Consider the following 20,148-nt stretch of genomic DNA (forward strand, 5'->3'; position numbering starts at 1 on the left):
GCCGCCTGGGGCCCGCTGGAGGTGGAGATGAAGGGAGGAGGGAGCCCAGCTCTAGGATAGGAGGCCACGGCCGAAACGGGGCAGGTTAAAAGGATAAGTGAGGGAAGAGGATCGGGAGCAGAGGCGGACACTGCGCAAGGGGCAGGGGGACTGGTGGCAGCACAGAGAGGGCAGGGGTCCAGGCCTGTGGCAGAACCACCCTCACCAGGAGCTGCCGCCCACACCCAGGGCCGGAGCCAACCAGCACGACTGTAGTCTCGAGTTACCTGGAGCACGGGGGCCAGGCTTGTTAAGAGAGGGGCCAGGTAATGTTTCTGAGGGAAAGGAGATTCCTGCCCTCCTGGGGTTCCCTGGGGCAGCCCCGGATCTGAAGGATTGGATCTCCCCACTTCAAAGGGGCCCCAAGCTGCTGAAACCTACACCGATGCACACCAGGGGGCTTTGCCAAGTGTCTGGGCTGGGGCGGGAACCCGAGACCCAGGGCACACGCTGCCCCAAGCCTGCCCCATGATCTGAGCGCGGAAAGCTAGTCCTGGAGCCCCCGGAGGGGCAGCTGGCATTGAGGACCCTGCGACACTGCAAGTAGAACGTCGGGCCTACTGATTGGGGGCTGAGGAAAGAGGGTGATGGGGTATCGGAGCTCTGCCCACAGGCTCGGCACATAGAGGCAGGGCACCCCAGGGATGGGGAGGGGCCACTGAGGCAGGAGTGAGGTAAAGAGCCATTCTGTCCAGCATGGGGCAGGCATGGTCCTGAGCAGGCCTGCTTTACCTCCCGTGTGCTTTACTACATGCTGTATGACTTGAATAATCATGACACCTCATCTATCCATTGACTTTTCCTGTAAGCGCCATGAGTCAGAGGCAGTGAATTAGTCACTCACCGCTATATGCCCAGTGCCCAGCATAGCATCTGACACGAATGCGCAGATCTGTGAGCAAATAAATGAATGAATGGGAAGATGTAGTGAAAGCTCTTCTACTGAGTCACTGGTGGCCTCCTGTGGTCCTCCTCCCTCTCTGGGCCTCAGCCTGCCTGCCTCCACCGGGAAAGGGGGCACAGTGATGCCAGGACTTACATTAAAGCCTGGGGTTCTCTGCTTTGGCAGGATGAATGCAAGTTGGTGTAACCGATTACTTGTCTATTGCTGTGTGACATATAGCAGCTTAAAGCAACACCATTATTATCTGTTTCTATGGGGCAGGAATTTGGGCACCTGGGCTGAGAGGTCTGGTTAGAGCCTCTCAAGCGGTTGCAGCTGGAATGTCAGTAGGGGCTGCTGTCTCATCTGAAGGCTCAACTGGGGCTGGAGGAGCCACTTCCAAGCTGCCTCCTCATACAGCTGTGGACAGAAGGGCTAAGTTCTCATGGACCCTCCACAGGGCTGCTTGCATGTCCTGATAACATGGCACCCTTGAGTGACCGATCAGACAGAGAGCAAGGCAGAAGCCACAGTGCCCTTTATGCCCTAATTTCTAAAGTCCAACCCCCTCACTTCCACCATACTCCATTCATTAGCAGTGAGTCACCAGGGCCAGTCCACCTTCAAGGGGCGGGAATTGAGCCCCATCTTTTTGAGGAAGGAAGATCAGAGGATTTGTGGCCAAATTTTAAAACCACCCCAGGGATTAATTTGACAGATTCTCTGCAAATCACAAATGCATTTGCCTTTTGACCCCACCATCTCAGAGTTTACCTTGCGGGTCTCACTAGCACTTGGTTTGTTGTACTGTTTGTAAGGTCCATATAGGATAACCCAGTGTCCATCCGAGTCTACATACGTGACTGTTCATCCATTCTGCAGAATATTCTGTAGCCGTGTGTAGTGGAGAAACAGGCAGACGGACAGACAGGAATCTCTTTATGGAGTGCTATGGAATTCTCTCTAAAATACGTTGTTAAATGCAAGAGAGGTGTGGAACAGTGAGTGCAGTAGACTATCTTTTGTTGAAGAAAGGGGGAAAATAGGAATGTTTATTCATATTTGCTGGTATTTGCCCCAAGAAACTCTGGAAGGAAACGTAAGAAGTTTCTGTGTGCTTACAAAGCAGGACAGGGGAACAGGTCAATGGGCCAGGGTGCAAGGTGAGGCTTCTCACTGCAGAACTTTGAACGTTATCTCGAGTTCAAGAGCCACACAAAGGTGCGATCTATGCACACACAAGAAAGTAACAAAAAGAAATGTAAAATAATCATCAAACCTGGGGCAAAGGCAGACCGCTGACCCCCAGCCCTGCAGGGTCGCCTGGCCGAGCTGAGCTGCCTGCCGGCCTCCTGAGCTCACCATCTCCCTGTAGCCCCATGACGGCTTCCTGGTACCCTAGGACCCTGCTGGCCTTGCTCGGTGCAAGGGGACCTCGCCTGGGAGCCACTCACTCCACCCGACTCCTCCCAGGGCTCTTGGCCCCCAGCCAAGCACCACATAGATTCTGACACACTTTCCATTTTCCTTGCAGCCAAGAAATCCTCATTCCTCAAGAAGCCGTGCAGCGACCCAGCTGAGGTCCCGACTCCCAGGTATGTAGAAGAGGACGGCTGGCCTGGAGGCTGGCAGGCCACCACCCAGCCGGGATGCCCCTGTCCTGGCCTCCCCACCCACCCCACCCCGGCCCCGTCTCCTTGTCTCCCTCCACCTCCCTGCTCAGGCGGTAATTGGGGCTGCCAGCTGCCTTCCTAAGAGACCATCTCCCCAAGCCAGCTGTCAGGGCCGACACGTGGCTTCTAACCGCAGCCCTGAGCCAGTGAGATGAACTTTCAGGGTGGCAGCTTGTCACCTGATGTCCTCCACCAGCCAGCAAGTCAGGCCTCCTCACATCAGACCCCTTCTTTCCTGAGAGAAGCCTGGGGCACAGTTGTTTAAAACCAACAAATGAGCTCTTCTTCCTGTTTTCAGACCCCGTCCAGCCTTCCCCAAGCCCCTTCTTGTAGTTTCCTCACGACGTTTCTCTTTGTGCTGATGAGCAAATCGGGATTAACAGTTACGGTATTGACTGGAAAATACGTTGCCCCCCACCCCCGACTTTTTCTGCTAAATGCTTTATGAAGTTTATTCACTGATTTCGCCCTTGCCATGATCCTTTGAGATAGTTTCCAGTGTTATTCCCAGATCACAGATGAGAGAAGCCAAGGCTGGTTAAGGCTGGCAGAGGTGCCTGGGGGCATGCACCCTGCATGGGCGGGGAAGTCAGAACCAGGGTCCCGCCCACCCACCCTCTCAGAGGCTGCTCAAAGCCTGGATCTGAGGGGCTCACTATCTGACAACTACTCCTCCTCACCTGCCACCCGCTAAACAACTCTGGAAGCTGCCCAGGCCCCAGGCCCTCCCCACTTCTCTGCACCAATGTCCCAGTGGCGGGCTGCTCAGGAGCAGGTGAAGGAGGCCCACAAGCCCAGGAGGCCCTGGGAGTTCAGAGGCCCTCAGCACCTCTGCGCGGCCGACCTCATGGACATTGCCTGTTGCAGTTGGAGCCCTTGGGCCTGGGTCTGGAAGTTGGCCTGGGTTTTAACCCCTTAGGCTGTCTGAGAAGTTCAGGAGGGGAGGTCCCACAGGCCAGAGCCCCTCCTACTCCTAAGGAGGGCCAGGCACCAGCCCGCAATGGGTTCAGAGAGGGCTCCCAGACAGACTTTCACTGAATCACTGCCCTGAAGCTGCATGAAGAGCTATGCCTGTGGGGCGTCCCTGGAGCTAACGGTAAGGGGACGCCGTGGCCTGGGTCAGAGTGCACGGAGAAGCAGGCCACCCTTGTCCAAGCTGCGGGCTGCGGCCTGGCTGCCCGCTTACTTGGGGTCCCACTTACCCACCCTACAAAGGCCTCACTGTCCTTCAAGAACTGGCCCAGTTCTGAGCAGTTCCTTTCCAGGCACAGAACTCTTTCTCCAAGTTTCCTCAAACAGCCTTGCACCTGCCTGTGCTCACAGTTCCTACCCCTGAATGCCCTCTACATCCTTGTGCCATGAACCTGGCCATCCACATGGCAAGAACAGATGCTGCCTCCTCCAGGAAGCCTCCTCTGATGCCAGCCAGGCAGGAGCGCCCTCCTCTGACCCCTGTAGGCCCTAGGTTAAATTCTATCTAGCATGCAAAATGTGTTCAATAAATGTCGCTTCCTGACCCCCATGCTTAGCTTCTGTGGGCCCTCCAGGAGCTCTGAGCCCAGGCCAAGTCTCTGAAGCTACTGTCTGTCTACTCCCCTGGTCACTGTGCATGGGGCAGGCATCCAGAAGCACTTGTGTGAGTGTGAACTCATGAACAAGGGGTCAGCCCCAATAAGTGGCCCTCCCACCAAGAGCAGCTGGTTCTGGCTGCTGGAAACAAAAGGGCCCTGGTCTGACCCCCTCCCCCTTGGCAGATGGAGAAGCAGCCCAGAAGTGGACAGTGCCCCACCAGCAACCAGGCAGCCAACCCACCCACAAGACAACCAAGCAGCCTGGCTACAGCTTGTGACCTCAGCCCTCGAAAAAGCAGCAAGGCGGATTCCCAGGTCTCAGCTCTAAAAGTCTCTGCTCAGAAGTAGCATGAGTCACTGCTGCTCACAGCTAGTAGCCAAATGGAGCCATGTGGCCAAGCCTACCGGCAATGGGACAAACAGGAGCAAACCTTCCATGGGGACAGTAGAATCTTAGTCATGTGATCTACCACCTGGATCCCCAACGGGGAGCCTTCTGAGCAGAGCTCAGGGCTGCCTAGAAGCCGCAAGTGCCCCTGAGAGCAGGTGGGGCTGTGCGGTCAGAGGCATCTGCTCCTCCTTAAAAGCCCACACAGGATGGCTCAGGTGGCCCCACCTAAGGTGTGGCTGCGACTTGGACAGACCCCATGCACAGATGGGGACACTGAGGCTGGCATTCCAGGAGGGAGTGCCCCTGCGTGCCAGGCATCACGCCAGGTCACATAGAATGTTAAACCTTAGGACGACCTTGTGAGGGAGGCACCATTACCGTCCCTATTTCAAAGGTATGAAAATTGACCTTTCCTCAGTCATGAATGCCTACTATGTGCCAGACTCCAGGCCATGGGGAAGGAGCAGGGAATAAGCCACAGGCTCCCCAGCTGAGCAGCCACGGGCTCAGGCAGAAGCAGGAATAGTCAGAAAACCACACAAACAGTGGACAACACATGAGCAACCTGCTGTATGTACAGTTTGGACACAGAGACTCATGTCATCCCACAACAGGACTGTACGGTTTGGACACAGAGACTCATGTCATCCCACAACAGCCTCATCGGAGGGGCTCTCCTGGGATCTCCATCTTCCAGGCACAGGGAGGCTGGGGGACTAGTCACAGGTCCCATAGGAGGTCAGTGGCTGAGCCAGGACTTGCCCCAAGCGGTTCAAAGTCCGGCAGGGGGAATGGCATTGCACAGGCCCTGCCCCCTCTCATGCAGGGGGCTTCATGAGGGCTGCCACTGTCCCCACACCAGGCATAGGCTGGCTGATCAGGTGTCCAGACCATGTGTGACATGGCTTGGGGAGGCCCCTCCTGGGGACCCCCTGGGCCCTTCACTAGCTGTGAGGCCGTGGAAAAGTTACTCACCTCCCCAGAGGACAAGAGAAGTGATTGGTAGAAAGCATTCAGCTGCCCGGTCCCCAGCCAGGTGCTCAGAAGGAGCTCACAGCTGCTGTCATTTATTCATTCAACAAACTTCACCTACAAGCCCTTGCCCCAAAGCCTCCCAGTCTCAAGATGGAAAGAGGAGTGGAGGGTGGGCCTGAGGCAGTGGGGCCCAGAGAAGGGGATGAGACCTCTGCTTAGAGAGAAGGGGCCCCCAGGCTACTGAAATGGGGGCGGGGCCACTGGGCAGACCAGGCAGGGAAAGGGACAATGTGGTGCACTCTGCTGGCCAGTACTGGAACCACATCCACCCGGGAGAGGGACACGTGCCCCAAATCAGGCAAAACACCCGTCCTCAGTGGATGCAATTCCTGGGCGGGACTTCAAGTGCGGAGAGCAAGCACCAGTGGTGCCTGGTGCTGCCTAGATGTACAGATGTAGGCCCAACCCTGGGGGGCTGACCAGTGGACCCCCAGAGCAAGTGGCTTGAGGCTGTCCTGTGCTAACCAGCCCCAAGATTCCCACAGGACCAGGTGAGAGTCTCAGGCCAGACTCAGGTGTGTATAGTCTCACCCCTTATTTCCCAACTCGGCTTCAGATGCAAGGCCCCTCCTCTTGGCAGGCGAAGGTGTCCCCTGTGTCCTTCCTGGGCTATAGCTCAGGCTACACCAATGGCCACCAGGTGCCTGTCATCTCTGTTGTGTGGCCTCTACAGGTCTGGGGCCTCTCTGCTCACAGCCTGGCCAGCCCCCAGCAGGGCTGCTCTGAGGTAGCCGGGGGTCTTCTGAGACCGTCAGACCCCAAACAGCACTCTCTTTTTCTCTTTCTGCCTCTCGCCCTCTCCCCGACCCCTAACCCCTGGTTTAGTCCAGAAGGAACCCTTTTCTCCTCTTATGTCTCAAAGTGCCATCGGAGCTGAACTCCTTTCCCTAACAATGGGGGCTTTCCTGTCAGTTGCTTCTGATCGCAGCCTGTCCAGACCTCCATGGGAGCCGCAGAGCCTCCATGGCTCCCTACTCACTTCCATCCTTTCCTTGCAGGCTCCGCTCAGGACCATGAGACCAGGCTTCTCCAGCGGCCCCCAAGGGGCGAGGATGGCCGCCCGGCCCACTCCCTGCGGACACCCTCGGACCACCACATCTTCCTAGCGCCCAGACAGAGGGGCCATGCCTGGGGAGCAACCCCGTGGAGCGCCGCCCCCAACCATGACCGGAGGCTTGCAGCCCTGCCAAACGGCCAGTGGCATAGCCAGTGGCTCAGCTACACAGCACCCTGGCGAGGACAGTGCCCTGGCCAGCAGGTCCACCAAGGCCATCAGAGAGGCAGGCAGTGGGGCCCAGGCCCTGGAGCCTCCTGATACCCAGCCTCAGCAGGCTAGGGAGGTGGAGCCCAAGGCCCCACTCTCGAGAACCCAGCCCCTAATCATCCCCCATGGGAAGGGTAGCAGCCCCCAGGCCCCGCCAGGGAGGATCCACACACAGGCTCCCACGCGGCGTGCAAGCAGGGCAGACAGCAGCCCCAAGCAGCTCTACAGTCTGAGCATTGTGGGCTCGAAGGCCAGACCAGCCTTGGATGAGGGCCCACAGCCTGAGGGCCCACAGCGTGAAGCCCCCCAGCCCCCCGAGGCAGAGGCCCCACCTGCCCCAGAAGAGCTCAACTTCCAAAGGTGCTTCCAGGAGACCCCCTCCAGCTTTACCTCCACCAATTATACCTCACCGAGCACAACCCCTGGGCCCCCACCCCTCAGGGCCCCCCAGAGCAGCGACGCCAGTCCCTGCAGGCCGGCCTCCTACTCGGAATTCCAGGCCAGTGGGGCCACTGCCTGGCCTCCCACTGCTGAGAACAACTTTCCAGGTGCTAGTTTCGGGGTGTCCCCCACAGAGCCGGAGCCCTTCCCTGAAGGCAGCAGCCCCAGGGTGGCCTCCTTCCAGTTCCCCTTCCCTGCGCTTCATGGGGCCGGCCCAAAATCCTTCCCCGAGGACACAGCTGGGCCTAAGTACTCCAAGAGGGCACTGGTATTTGCCTTCCCCCAGCCTCAGGGAGCGTGGCCTGAAGAGGCGGTAAGCACGGGCACTGCCTACCCGCTGCCCTCCCGGCCTGCTCCCCAAACCCTGCCCTGCTACCCCAGCCAGCCCAGCGGCCTCAACTCCCCCAGTGACCTCGGCCATGCTCTCCCCCAACCTGGTGCTGCTCACCCGGTCCCCCACCCCTTCTCAGAGAGCACAGCCACCTTCCCAGACAGTTTGCACAAGAGCCTGACCAAAGCCCTCCCTGAGAGACCACCTTCAGCCCACAATGGGCTGGGGAGCCCCAGGGGACCCCCAAACTCTCTACCCCAGAGGCACTTCACCGGGCAGGTGTATGGAAGCCCCAGAGCCAGCAGGGTGGGCACCAGTCCTGGGTCTCTGGACACAGAGCTGGCCACCCCCGGGCCCCTGCCCACCAGACAGCCCCAGCTCTGGGACCCCGCCACAGCCCCTTACTCCACACCTCCCTTGGGGCCTCCATCCACCGCCAGGAGTGTGTTCTTTGAAGGCCAGCCCAGTCCAGGCCAGCGGCTTGGCCTTCCCCAGAGCCCCCCACTGCCCTGGCCCCAGGTGCTCCCAGCCACTGGGCCTAACCCCCATCGAGTAGAGATGCTGAGCCGGCTGCCTTTGCCCCCAGGGGCCCCAGAGTGGCAGGGAGGCAGCCAGGGAGCCCTAGGTGCTGCCAGCAAGACACCCGGGCCGGGAGAAAAGCTGACGTTGCTGAGAAACAGCCCGGGCCAGCATGGCAGTGGCTCCCCGGGGCTGTTCACCTACAACGGGCTGCAAGACCCCGGAGCCCAGCCCCTGTTCTTCGGGGTGGCCCAGCCCCAGGTTTCACCCCGAGGGACCTCTGGCCTGCCCCCAGCCAGGCTGGTGGGAGCTTCTCCCAATGAGTCCCCACTGCCTTCACCTGCCACCAACACGGCTGGCAGCAGCACCTGCTCATCACTGTCACCACTGTCCAGCAGCCCAGCCAACCCCAGCTCAGAGGAAAGCCAGCTCCCCGGCCCACTTGGGCCGTCCACCTTCTTTCAAACCCCTACTCACCCCCAGGAGACCAGCAGCCCCTTCCCGTCCCCAGAGCCCTCACACACCCTCCCCATTCACTACCAGCCAGAGCCAGTCAAGGCTTTCCCTTTCCCCACAGAGAGGCTGGGGGCCAAGGGAGCCTTCAAACACCTGGAGGAGGCCCCCTTCCCCAGCACGGTCCCTGATGTGGGCAGCGGGGGCCTGGAGGGCTTCCCCCCTGAGCCGCCCCCGTACTCTGCCCACCACTTCCCACTCAGCAGTGCCAGCCTGGACCAGCTAGATGTGCTGCTCACCTGCAAGCAGTGTGACCGCAACTACAGCAGCCTGGCTGCCTTCCTGGAGCACCGGCAGTTCTGCAGCCTGCTCCTGGCCAAGACCCGGGAGAGACACCAACAGCCCTCGGGGCTCCCCACGCCCCCCGCCACCCCCTCTGTGCTGGCCTCCCCCAAAGCACCAACCGGCGGGAACCCAAGCCCGCTCGGCCACACTAAGACGGTCCCCTTCCTGCTAGGGGGGGATGTCCGAGTGGACGGCAAAGATGACCCCTTGAGGACAAGTTTCTTGCCTGGCCTGGCTGCTGCCCCTTTCCCTCTCCCTGCCTCGGACCTGGACCTGGAGGACGACGCCAAGCTGGACAGCCTCATCACCGAGGCACTCAATGGCCTGGAGTACCAGTCAGACAACCCTGAGATCGACAGCAGCTTTATCGACGTCTTCGCCGACGAGGAACCTTCTGGCCCAAGAGGTCTCAGTTCTGGGCAGCTGCCCAAGACCAGAGTGGGGGCCATGCCAGAGAACAAAGCCCAGCTCCCTCTCCCGGCCGTGGCTGCCCCATTGGAACCCCAGGACCCCCGCCCTGGGAACAGGAGCTACCTGGCCCGCAACAGACCTAAAACCCGCTCCCTGGGCCCAGTGTCTGCAGAGGCCGATGGGGCCAGCCTGGCCAGCCAGCAGAGGAAAGGGAAGCAGTTTAAGTTCTTCCGGAAAGAACTGGGCACGGCCAACACCACCAAGAGGCCGGGCAGGAACACCAGAGCCACCTGCCTAAGGACCAAGAGGAAGGGCAACAGAGCTGAGCCACCACACCCCCGGGACCTTAGAACTCAGGGCCCCAAGGGCCACACAGATCCCAGTGGCCAGGCCCTCCCAGTGGAGACCAGGAGCTCTAAGCGCCTCCGACTGTCTCCCGGAAAGGATTCCAGGAGGAGGAAGACGCGGAGTGGCACCTGGAGCAAGGAGCTCATCCACAAGATTGTGCAGCAGAAGAACCAGTTGCACAAGCGGCAGGTGCGGCAGGACCAGGATGGGCGCGTCTCCCTGGCGAGCCAGAGGCCCGAGCCCAGCACCCTGGATGGCGGGCTCCAGGAGTACGACTATGCCTCGGAGTCTGAGGAGGAGGGTGCCTTGCAGCCACGGGGCTCCCGCGTCACAGGCCAGCCCCGCCACGGCTCTCAAAGGTGGCATCGGGGTGAGAAGAGAAAGGAAGTGGACTTGGCCCCGGGTTCCCGAGAGGATCGAGAGCAGCGGAAACCCAAGAAGGTCGTGAAGCAGGAAGTCAAGAAGCCAAGTGAGCCTTGCCCAGGCCCAGTTGAGAGCCCTGAGGCCAAAGCGGGCCCTAAGGAGAGAAGCCCCAAGCATCTCCTGCAGGTTCCCACCAGCGCCAAGACCCCAGAGGAAAACCACCCATCACTAGACTTTCCCCAAGAGACCAAGAACTCTGAAATTGCTGAAGAGTTTCCCCCTGATACCACAAAGCTGCTCAGAGGCGTTTCCAGTTCTTCTCCAGCCACGTGTGTGGAAGGAAGTCCCTGTCCCCCGGCCCCAGAGCAACCACAGCCAGGCAGAGAGGACACCATGGTGCCCCACAGGAGCTCACCAGCACCAGGTGCAGGCAGTCTGCTGGGCGTCTCCCCATGCACAGAACATCCCATCTCTGGTGACAAAGAGGACCCTCCTGCCTACCTGCCAAGAGAATTACTGGTGCCTGTCATTAACACCACCACTGCCTACCCTGAGCCCAACATCCTATTTTTAAAGACCCCTGATCTTGGCTGTGACCCTGCTCTTTTTAACAGAGACTCTGTGGCTCCAGCTACCAAAAAGGGGCCCCAGCCTTACAGTAGCCCCCACAGTGAATTGCTCCTTGGACCCAAAGAACTGGCTGGCTGTTTCCACGAAGACCTATACTCCAAGCCCTCAGCTCTAGACACTCTGCCAGCCAGCAACATGCACCTTCGCCAGGATGGTGTGGACACCAGTTCCCTCAAGCCAAAACCTCCCAGGAGTCCACCCTACACAGCCGACACAGACCCACACAAAGCCAAATCACCGCTGACCTCGGAGTCCACGCCTCTCCTCTCAGGGCTGCCCATGGATGGCTTCAACTCGCCCATCTATAGCAGCCTGTCTGGAAATGAGGATACCAACTCACCATCTGTGTGCACCGAACCTCCCCCAAGGAAACCCCAGCTAGACCCACCATACCCCTCACTTCTCCCTGAGAAAGGCTGGTCCTTGCTGGAGGAAGTGTCCCCGATGCTGTCCAGCCATCTGGGCCATTTTCCTGATCTCTTAGGGGAAAAGGCATTCAGTAAAAAGCGTCCCTGTGAAGGGACAGTGGCCTCCAGTCCTTCCCCTTTGCCCGGCAAGGTTAGTGAATGTAGCATCGCTTTTATGAACAGCCTGTCTGAGGATGAATTAGAGATCAAGAGATTGGTCACCGAATTAGAAAGTCAGTTGCAAAGTCAGGATGTACATGAGGCCCCAGGCGAGTTGTGTGGAGCTGAGCACAAAGGCAAGGTGTGCTCGGGCACAGGCACCCCTCTGCCTGGCCACCAGGCCACCTCGCCCCGAAAGGACACATTCTCTGCAACTGACCTCACTGGTCTTGAGGAACTGAGTCCACGCCAGGAAGGGGCAGAAACAACTGTAGCCACCAAACAGGGGACTCTGGGGAGTCCCAAGGAGGAATGGCCCTCATTCCATCCGGGAGAAGCAGCCCCTCTCCCTAGCACCCACAGAGACCGGATTTCTGGAGCTCCTTTCAGCCCCACTGGAGCCAGCCTCAGTTTCCAGCCAGTGCAGAATGTGAGAATCTCCAGGACGGGGCTTCCCGAGGCAGAAGAGAGCTGTAGGGTCCGCCCAGAAGCCTGTCTGCCCGACCCTAGAGAGCCACTCAAGCCTCCATCAGAAAGGGAGAGTTTAGTAAAATGCAGCCCAAACCATGAACCTTTACTTCTTAAAAATGACACAGCCACCAGAATCCATCACAGCAAAGACATCCTGCTGCTCCTTCCCTGCACACAGAGAAGAGGGCTATTCCCAGGATCCCTCAAGGCACAGGGGCCCTGCCAAGATGCGCCTGAGCTGGAAGCACTCAGCAGCCCTGTCGCCCATCTGGCACCTGACTTGGCATTTCAAGGTGCCAGGGTTCTGCATCTGGGTGCCACTCCACCTTCTGGTGCCAGTCACAGTGATATCACCAAGGGACACTCTGTAAGCATCACAGGCAGGCCAGAAGGAGCAGGGCCCCACCACCCTGTGGTGGGGGGCCTTGGCTCTGAGGATAATAAGGAGTTTGCACCAGCGGGGGCCTCCCCACATCCCCACCAAGGGACACTCTGTAAGCATCACAGGCAGACCAGAAGGAGCAGGGCCCCACCCTGTGGTGGGGGGCCTTGGCTCTGAGGATAGTAAGGAGTTTGCACCAGCGGGGGCCTCCCCACATCCTGCTTGTGTGCCTGATGCCAGTCCTGGCAGGAAGCCCCAGGACCCAGCCACAAGCCCCCTATGTCAACTCCAGCTCCTGGTGGCCAGAGCAGCTGAGAATGAAAATGACACACAGGGGTTACAGGGGCCTCTGCCTGCCAACACCCAGAACCTTCAACAGAGCAGTCCCTCAGATCGGGAAGGGGAGAGCATAGAAGGTGAGAACGTCACTCACAGTCCTGCTAAGAGCTCTGATAGGGGCGTGCAGATGACATCTGCCCCTGAAATGACCAGATGTCAGCTGGGACCAGAGACAGATGGACATCTGGGCTTGCTCGGCCAGGCTGAGAAGCTCAAAGGCCAAGGCAAAGCCAGCCAACTACAGCCAGATTACTGGGGGACCCCAGAGGAGCCAAATGACCTTGCCACAGTCAATGCTGATCCTGAAACCACACAGGCCAGCCCAGCTGGGGCTGCAAACCAACTAACGGGACAGCTCCAGGGAAGCAGGGCAGCCTTGGGCCTTCAGAATGAGGCACGGGCCATCCCAAGCCCTACCTCTGATGCAGCGTCTTTTGTCCCGACCTTGGCAGCAGCCCACTCCCAAAATGAGCCTGAGGACTGGACTCCAGAAGAGGCAGCCAGCCCAGGCCTTAAGAAGCACCTATTCCTCTGTGGGGAGAGCCCAGAACCCCCCATGAGTAACCTAGCCAGATGTGCCCCCTTGCCCATTTCTGTAGCTACCCCTGTTCCCTGCGGCCTTGAGCACCTGCTCCAGGAAGACCCTCCCACGATGCCTTCAGGTGAGCTGAGGGGGCTGGTCCCAGCCTCTCTATCCTGCAGAGACCCTACCAGCCCAAAGCACCTGCCAGCCTGTTCCTCTGCCTGGACAACTCCAAAAAGGGCTGACTGTACCCCAGCCCCCACAGATGATGGGGCTGGGGGGCCCCCCGCGGCACCCTCATCTTTAAGGACAAGCCCCTTTGGCCTCAAGGAAAGTCTGGCTTGCTGCCCTCTCCTGGGAGAACACAGCTCCCTGGAAGACCCTCCCTTGGGCCAGCCCAGTTTCGTCAATGTCTTCACTCCCACCCATGTTGGGGACCACCTTAAAGGCCACATTTCAAGAACCCTAGAGAGTTCCAGAAAAGAAAGGCTGAGGGGATCTTCTGTCTGTGACGCCCCTCCTCCCCCAAGAGTGACCATCAAGGCTGTTGCCCTACCCAGCATTCCCACCACAGGCATGGCGGCAGTCGGAGGCCCCAGGGCTGAGTGTCCAGACCAACGCTGCAGGGGAACCCCACCCCACACCGGCCCTGACAGGATGCCCAAAGGCCCCTCCTCAGAACCCCCAGGAAAAGGGGAAGGCCAGAGCACCACTACTGTGCCTGCCGACCCTTCCACCCAGGGGACCACAGGGCCAGAGCCCCATGCCTGCTGGGAAGGCCAGGTGGGGGCCAGCTCCCAGGGCCAGGAAGAACTGGAGATACCTGGGGCTGAGCACCCTGGCATTACAAAGGCCTCCGAAGCTGGTACTAGGAGCCCAACAGTCACTCGCTCTTACGAAGAGCTCCACCCAGGCAGAGCCACCTCTCTGAACAGCACAGCCAGCAACTCCAGAACCGATTCCCCCCAGAGCCTCAGAAATGTCCTCTACCAGATGCCCCAGGAGGACACCCTCTGTTCCCAGGACCCCAGACAGAAGCCTCGTGGCTTTAGAAAGAGACCCGTGTCCACTGAGAATGGCCACTGGAAGGACCGAGACCCCAGCGGGCAGCCCGTGACTTGTGAGGTTTGCTCGGCTACCTTCCGCTCCAGGCCGGGCCTAAGCCGCCACAGAGCCAGGAAGCACAGGCTGCACAGGGGGGCCACCTCCCAGCCAACTCCCCTGGTGCTGCCCACTCCCCACCCTGGGGAGCCCGCAGCCCAGATGTGCCGCACCCCTGGAAAGAAAAGCCGCAGGGCACCTGGAAAGGAGAAACTGAAGCACGGGCCGAGTGGCCCCAGCCACATTGCTGGTTCGCCTCCCATCCAGGGCTCCACGGCTCCTGAAGACATCCCAGGTCCTGACACATCCAAGGGGCTCAGGCGGGGGCTTGGCATTCTGGGAACACCAGGTTGTCCCCCCAGCCGGGAACCACAACCCCCAGGCCTGGTCAAGCAAGGGGTGGACATGAGTCCTGCAGAGCCCAGGAAACGGGACCGCCTGGAGAGGAATGAGCCTCGTCCCAAACAGGCAGCGAGAGGAGGAGGCCGGAGGTGGGGCAGAGAGCCCACAGACGTCCCCAGCAAGTCAGAGGGAAAATCAAATAAGAAAGCGAGAAAGCCAAGAACGAGAAGGTTCCGGGAGGATAGTAGTCCTCCAGTCTCTCCTGATGTGATTTCAGATAGGAGCCCCTGGAATCCATCAGCTGAGGTTGCCATTTGCCCAGCCCCTCCGAGCCACTGCCTCTCACCAGAGGCAGAGCTGGAGACCGAGGTCATACAGCCACCTCTCCCTGTGGCCACAGACCTGGAGAAGATGGCCACACAGAAGTCACCTGGGAATTGGGTGGCCCGTCCAGGGAGGATGAAGGGGGTGTCTCCCGGGGAAGGACCAGGGGAGCAGAAGGCAGCTTCGGCAAGGGGGTGCCAGGGATCCAGAGACACCAGGACATCGGGCATCTACAGAGGGCCATCACAGGCAGCTAAGGGTAAGCCTGCAAGGAACAGCAGAGTGGCCAAGAGTGAGTCAGGGCAAGGTGTCTGCGAGGGGCACAAGCCCCCATCTGGACCTCCAGGACCTCCAGAGAATTGTGGTTCTGAAGCAGGCAGCACCATCAGCACTTGCCTCCAGAGCCCCCTGCACAGCCCAGAAGACAGGGTCCAGGAACATGAGTGTGTGGCTCCTGAAGCCCCCAGCTCGGGTCTCAGGGACCCTCATAGCTTGTTTGATGATGAAGCCTCCTTTTCCCAGCTCTTCCCTCTGGGCAACCGCTTAACTCGGAAGAAGAACCCCCGAGTCTACGGGAAGCGCTGTAAAAAGCCAAAGCCCCCGCCACCGCTGGAGCCCAGTGGCGAGTTCCAGGGCAGCGCTGCTCTGTCCTCTGCCCGCCTGCCCACAGACCTCAGTGACTCGGGCTCCCTCTGCTTGTCCCACGAGGACCCGTGGAGTGACGAGGCCGTGAGCCTGCCCGAATCCTTCCTCCTGGAGGGCTTCCTCAGCAGCAAGATGCCTGGCATTGACCCCTGGGCCCCTGGGCCCAGACCGTGGGCCCTGGAGCCTGACCTGGATGCAGACTATGCCAAGCAGGGGCCCTCCTGCAGCGCCGAGGATCACCCATCAGAGAACATCCCTGAGCTGCACATGGTCCCAGAAGCTTGGCGAGGCCTGGAGCTGCAGGCTCCCACTGATGAGACCACCTCTTCTTTCGGAGACATGAGCCCCGAGCCTCCCAACCTGGAACGAGAACACTATGACTGCGGACTCCCAGGGAACGCCATGGATCTCGAGAGCTTCGGCGCCAAACTTGAAATGCAAGATCTGTGCTTCCTGGGACCCTGTGAGGACCCTGTGGGTCTCCCCAGCATGAGCTTCTTAGACTTCAAGGCCACAACAAACTCCCAGGGACCACGAAGCGAAAGGACAGAGGAGGCAGCCGGGGCCAGAAGGACCCCAGGCAGGCACAGGCAAGCCAAGGCCGGGAGGGCACCCTACAAGTGCAGGGTGTGCTTCCAGCGCTTCCACAGCCTCGGTGAGCTGGACCTCCACAAGCTGGCCCACAGCCCCTCGCCTCCCCCCACTTGCTACATGTGTGTGGAGCGCAGGTTTGGCTCTCGTGAGCTGCTGCGGGACCACCTGCAAGAGAAGCATGTACAGGGCCGGGCAGGGCTGTGGGCCTGTGGCATGTGCCTGAGGGAGGTGGCCGACATCTGGATGTACAATGAGCACTTGCGGGAGCACGCCCTTCGGTTCGCCCGCAAGGGACCGTCACGGAGGTCCCTGGGGGACCCTCCTAGATGCTGGGAGGGGGACAGCACTGTCACACACTTTCTGAGCAGCATCATGGGGCAGGTGTCCAAACCCCACAAGGGCAAGTGCTCAGTTGGCCAGGCAAATGAGGGCCCTGCAGAGAGGGAAAGGGCAAAACCCAAGGCTCGCGCCAACAACTCAAACCAGGATGGCGCCTCGATGACAGACAGCACCTTGGCCAATGGCAGCCCGTCAGCCTGCAAAAACCCCACTCCTCCCAGCAGTTCTGCTACTCTCCCCAGCTCCACCAAGACGTGCCCCAACCCGTCCCCTGACCCCTGCTCCAATCGCGAGCTTCTCCTCCACAGCATCCCAGTGCACCAGGACTGCAAGGACCCCTCCCGCGACTGCCACCACTGCGGGAAGCGGTTCCCCAAGCCCTTTAAGCTGCAGCGCCACCTGGCGGTACACAGCCCGCAGCGCGTCTTCCTGTGTCCCCAGTGTCCACTGGTCTACCCTGAGCCTCGTGAGCTCCGCATGCACCTGGCCAGGGAGCATGGAGTGAGGGAAGAGCAGGAGATGCAGCATACCCTGCTGTACACCTGTGAGCTCTGTGCCAATGTCACACACATCAGCAAGAGATCCTTTGTCTGCAGCTCCTGCAACTACACATTCACCAAGAAGGAGCAGTTCGACCGACACATGGACAAACACCTGAGGAGGGGGCAGCAGCCCTTCACATTCCGTGGGGTACGGAGGCCAGGAGCCCCTGGGCAGAAGGCCCCAGCTCGAGAGGGCACACTGCCCAGCAAACGGCGAAGGGTGGCCACGTCCAGCAGCGCCCCCGGGCCAGTTGTGGACCAGTCTCTACCCCTGGACAGCAGCCCCACCCTCAGTGAGGTGACCACCCCAGCCCTGCTCCAGCCCTGCCTGGAGGCGGCTCCAGGTGGCATCAAGGGTCAGCCCAGGACCCCAGAGAGACCCATGGACCCTGTGAGCAACGTGGTCAGGGGGAGCAATCTGCCCTCTGACCCCCAGGAGCTCTTGCTCCCATCTCTGTCTCCTTTCCCAGCGGCCTCAGCTGGTGGTAAAAATGGCCACAAGCCAGACCAAGCCCAGGAAAGCCACACAAACGAGGCTTCCCCAGGCAGCCCAAGGCCTCTTCTACAGCAGGCTTTCCCAGTGGAGGGGCCTCTGCCCTGGCCAGGGGCCAGAGGCCGAACTATAGAGGAACAGAGGCCTGTTGGCCTGTTCTCAGGGAAATGCAGGACCCCAGGTACCCCTGGCAAATGTGCCCCTGCCTATTGCCCAGAAGCACCCTCCCTGCTCCAGAAGAAGCAGGTGTCTACATGCCACGTGGTGCCTGAGGGGAACACAGGGGGCTCTTCCCACAAAGGCAGTACTGCCAAGCATGGGGGCTGCCGGAATTCATCGAAGGACAAGTCAGCTTTGTCCACCCCCAACAAAGCACCCAAGTTCTCAGTGCCATCAAAGAAGGCCACGGTCAGCCCAACACCTGGAGAACCAACCCATGGCACTGAGGACAAGCAGAAGCCCACTGCCCTCAAAACCAAGCCGGGCCCCAACAGTGGAGGCCATGGAGGCCAACAGCACAGCACCAAGACAGCAGGTGGCAGCCAGCCCCAGCCAGCCAGCGGGCAGCTCCAAAGCGAGACAGCTACCACCCCAGCCAAGCCCAACTGCCTAGGCCAGAACCCCACCCCAGACAAGCCCCTGACTCGAGCTCCAGCCAAGAGCTACTCTAAGGCACCAAGGGAAGCTGGTAACCAGAGGCCCCAGGGGAGCCCGGGCCCCAGGGAGGATGGGGAGGGCAAAGAGAAGAAGAGAAAGGGCCGGGCCCTCGGACCAACCAAGAACGAAAATGTGGGGAGCTTGGGGAGAGCTTCAGTCCCTGACAAACCACCCCGGGCTCCCCGAAAGCAGGCTACTCCCAGCCGTGTGCTCCCCTCCAAGACCAGATCCAGTAGCCAGAACAGCGCAACGCTGCCCCAGCCCTCTGAGCAGCAAAAGGGGGAGCCTGGCCACTCATACCGAGACTTCAGACGCAACAAAGACGGGCTGGGCAAGGCCTTCCCTGAGGCGAGACCCCTGCACAGGCCCCCTAAGAGGGGCAGAGCTATCCATGGTGCTGAACCTGCCAACCCCCGTGCCTGCTGGACAGCTGAGTCCCAGAGCGACCTCCTCAGCCAGCTCTTCGGACAGAGACTAACCAGCTTCAAGATCCCTTTGAAAAAGGACCCTTCTGAATAATTTATAGGAGTGAGCAAGTGCATGGGAGAAGGGCTGGGGGACAAGCCCAGCAAATGAGGGACTCCTGTCTACACTGGTGAGCTTCAGTCTTCTGAGAGAGTTCGCTTGGAGGCCACATCTTAATCCATCTGACTTACCATACAGATGCTCAGACTTCGGTGTTAGAGTTGAGACTAATGCTTTGAGCAGAGCCTGGGGTGGATGGACAGCTAGAAGGCGAGGGTGAAGGGCAGGCCAGCTGCAGTCTCTTTGAGACCACACAGCTGTTTTCTCAGTACCAAGAACTTGAAGGAAGAGCAGCTCACACCCCACATACTGTGTGCTCCGGTTGTGTAGGCACAATACACCACAGAAGCCCCTCCTTTGACGGTTTGCAGAGGATCCCCCTCCCTATGTCAGCTATCAGGGAAGTGCAATGAGGCAGCCATGGTCAGAAGGCGGCAGACCCCTCTTAGTCTTGTTGCTGCTGTAGCTGGAATTCCAAAGTGGCTTTACAAATCAAATGGGATGGGGGGTGGGGAGTGGCAGGGCTCTCCGCCTAGAAGAGTGGTTTGTGAGCTGCCTGACCCCCCCCAGAGCACAACAGGCCTTCTCTGACAACACGATCTTGACGGCCACTGTCTGTACCACCAGCAGAAGCATTGGTCTCCAATGCACCTTGACCCCTGAGGACCAGGTTCATATCCAGACAGGGAGAAAGCTGCTCACTGGCTAGCTTCTACCGGTCCACTGGTTGGTCCTCCCTCCCCATCCCACCCCTCTTCCCCCGGCCCCAACCCAGCCTCTGCAATTGATTTCTAGAGCCTTCCTCCTACACGGAGCTCTCGCTGCAAATATCAGCAATTTAGCTCTGAAGTTTCTGGTGCTATTTTCATGTTGTAATGTGAATACAGGCTTCCTCAATTTGTTTTACTTAGGGGATTGGGTGGGGAGACAGGGCGGGGAGGCGCAATGGGGGCTGTATAGAAGGCCCACAGGCACCAGCTGCCCTGAGAAGTCTTTCACTGGCTCCCCCGTGCCAGCAAGCTCCAGCCCCAGGGTTGCAGTCAGAGCAGCCGGCTAGGACACTCAGGGCCGGGTATGGTGCTGCTGGCATCTCATGCACTGACGTGACCCAGGGGTCGGTACACGTCCTTTTTTCAGAATTGTGTCTTTGAAGGGGGTAGGAGGGTGGGAGAGGCTTCCTTCTGTTCTTGGGTGTCTGAAGTTTGTGGTTTGTTTCCTTTTTTTATCATTGTCTTTTCCAAAGAACCCTGCCTTCTCATGATGTACCCAAATTGTGTCTTTTTTTTTTTTTTTTTTTTTTTCATTTTTGCCTTGGGTGCAATGTGTATGTCAAAAGTTTTTATCTTGGTATTCTGAAAGAGACCAAATCAGGCCCAAATCTTCTTTCTAGAAGGTGTTGTGTGCCACTCAGAATGCCTCTTTAGTCCTGATAAATAAAACGTGGAGGAACTCTGAGGCTATACTGTACGAATCACAGCATACTCATCCTGTCAAATACATTCCCACTATTTTCACAGAGAGCCTCTGCTGTGTGGTGCCTGTCCTCCCACCAGCCCTACCTTGCCTGCCCTCCCAGACCCGGAACCTGGTTCATAAAGTGTCAGCTTC

The 20,148-nt window shown here is 59.3% G+C and overlaps 1 protein-coding gene across 1 annotated transcript in view; it reads left to right on the forward strand.

Moving 5' to 3' along the window:
• Positions 1-19,423, forward strand: part of ZNF469 (zinc finger protein 469) — a 50,637-nt gene extending 31,214 nt beyond the window's left edge. Inside the window, 3 exon segments of the mRNA XM_025042786.1 lie at positions 2,457-2,517; positions 6,591-12,204; positions 12,206-19,423. Of these exon segments, the coding sequence (XP_024898554.1) occupies positions 6,717-12,204; positions 12,206-18,534 (11,817 nt within the window). The 5' untranslated portion in view covers positions 2,457-2,517; positions 6,591-6,716 and the 3' untranslated portion in view covers positions 18,535-19,423.
• The last annotated feature ends 725 nt before the right edge of the window (positions 19,424-20,148 follow it).

This window comes from Pteropus alecto, unplaced genomic scaffold (assembly GCF_000325575.1).
Source record: "Pteropus alecto unplaced genomic scaffold, ASM32557v1 scaffold7, whole genome shotgun sequence".
Taxonomy (NCBI): domain Eukaryota; kingdom Metazoa; phylum Chordata; class Mammalia; order Chiroptera; family Pteropodidae; genus Pteropus; species Pteropus alecto.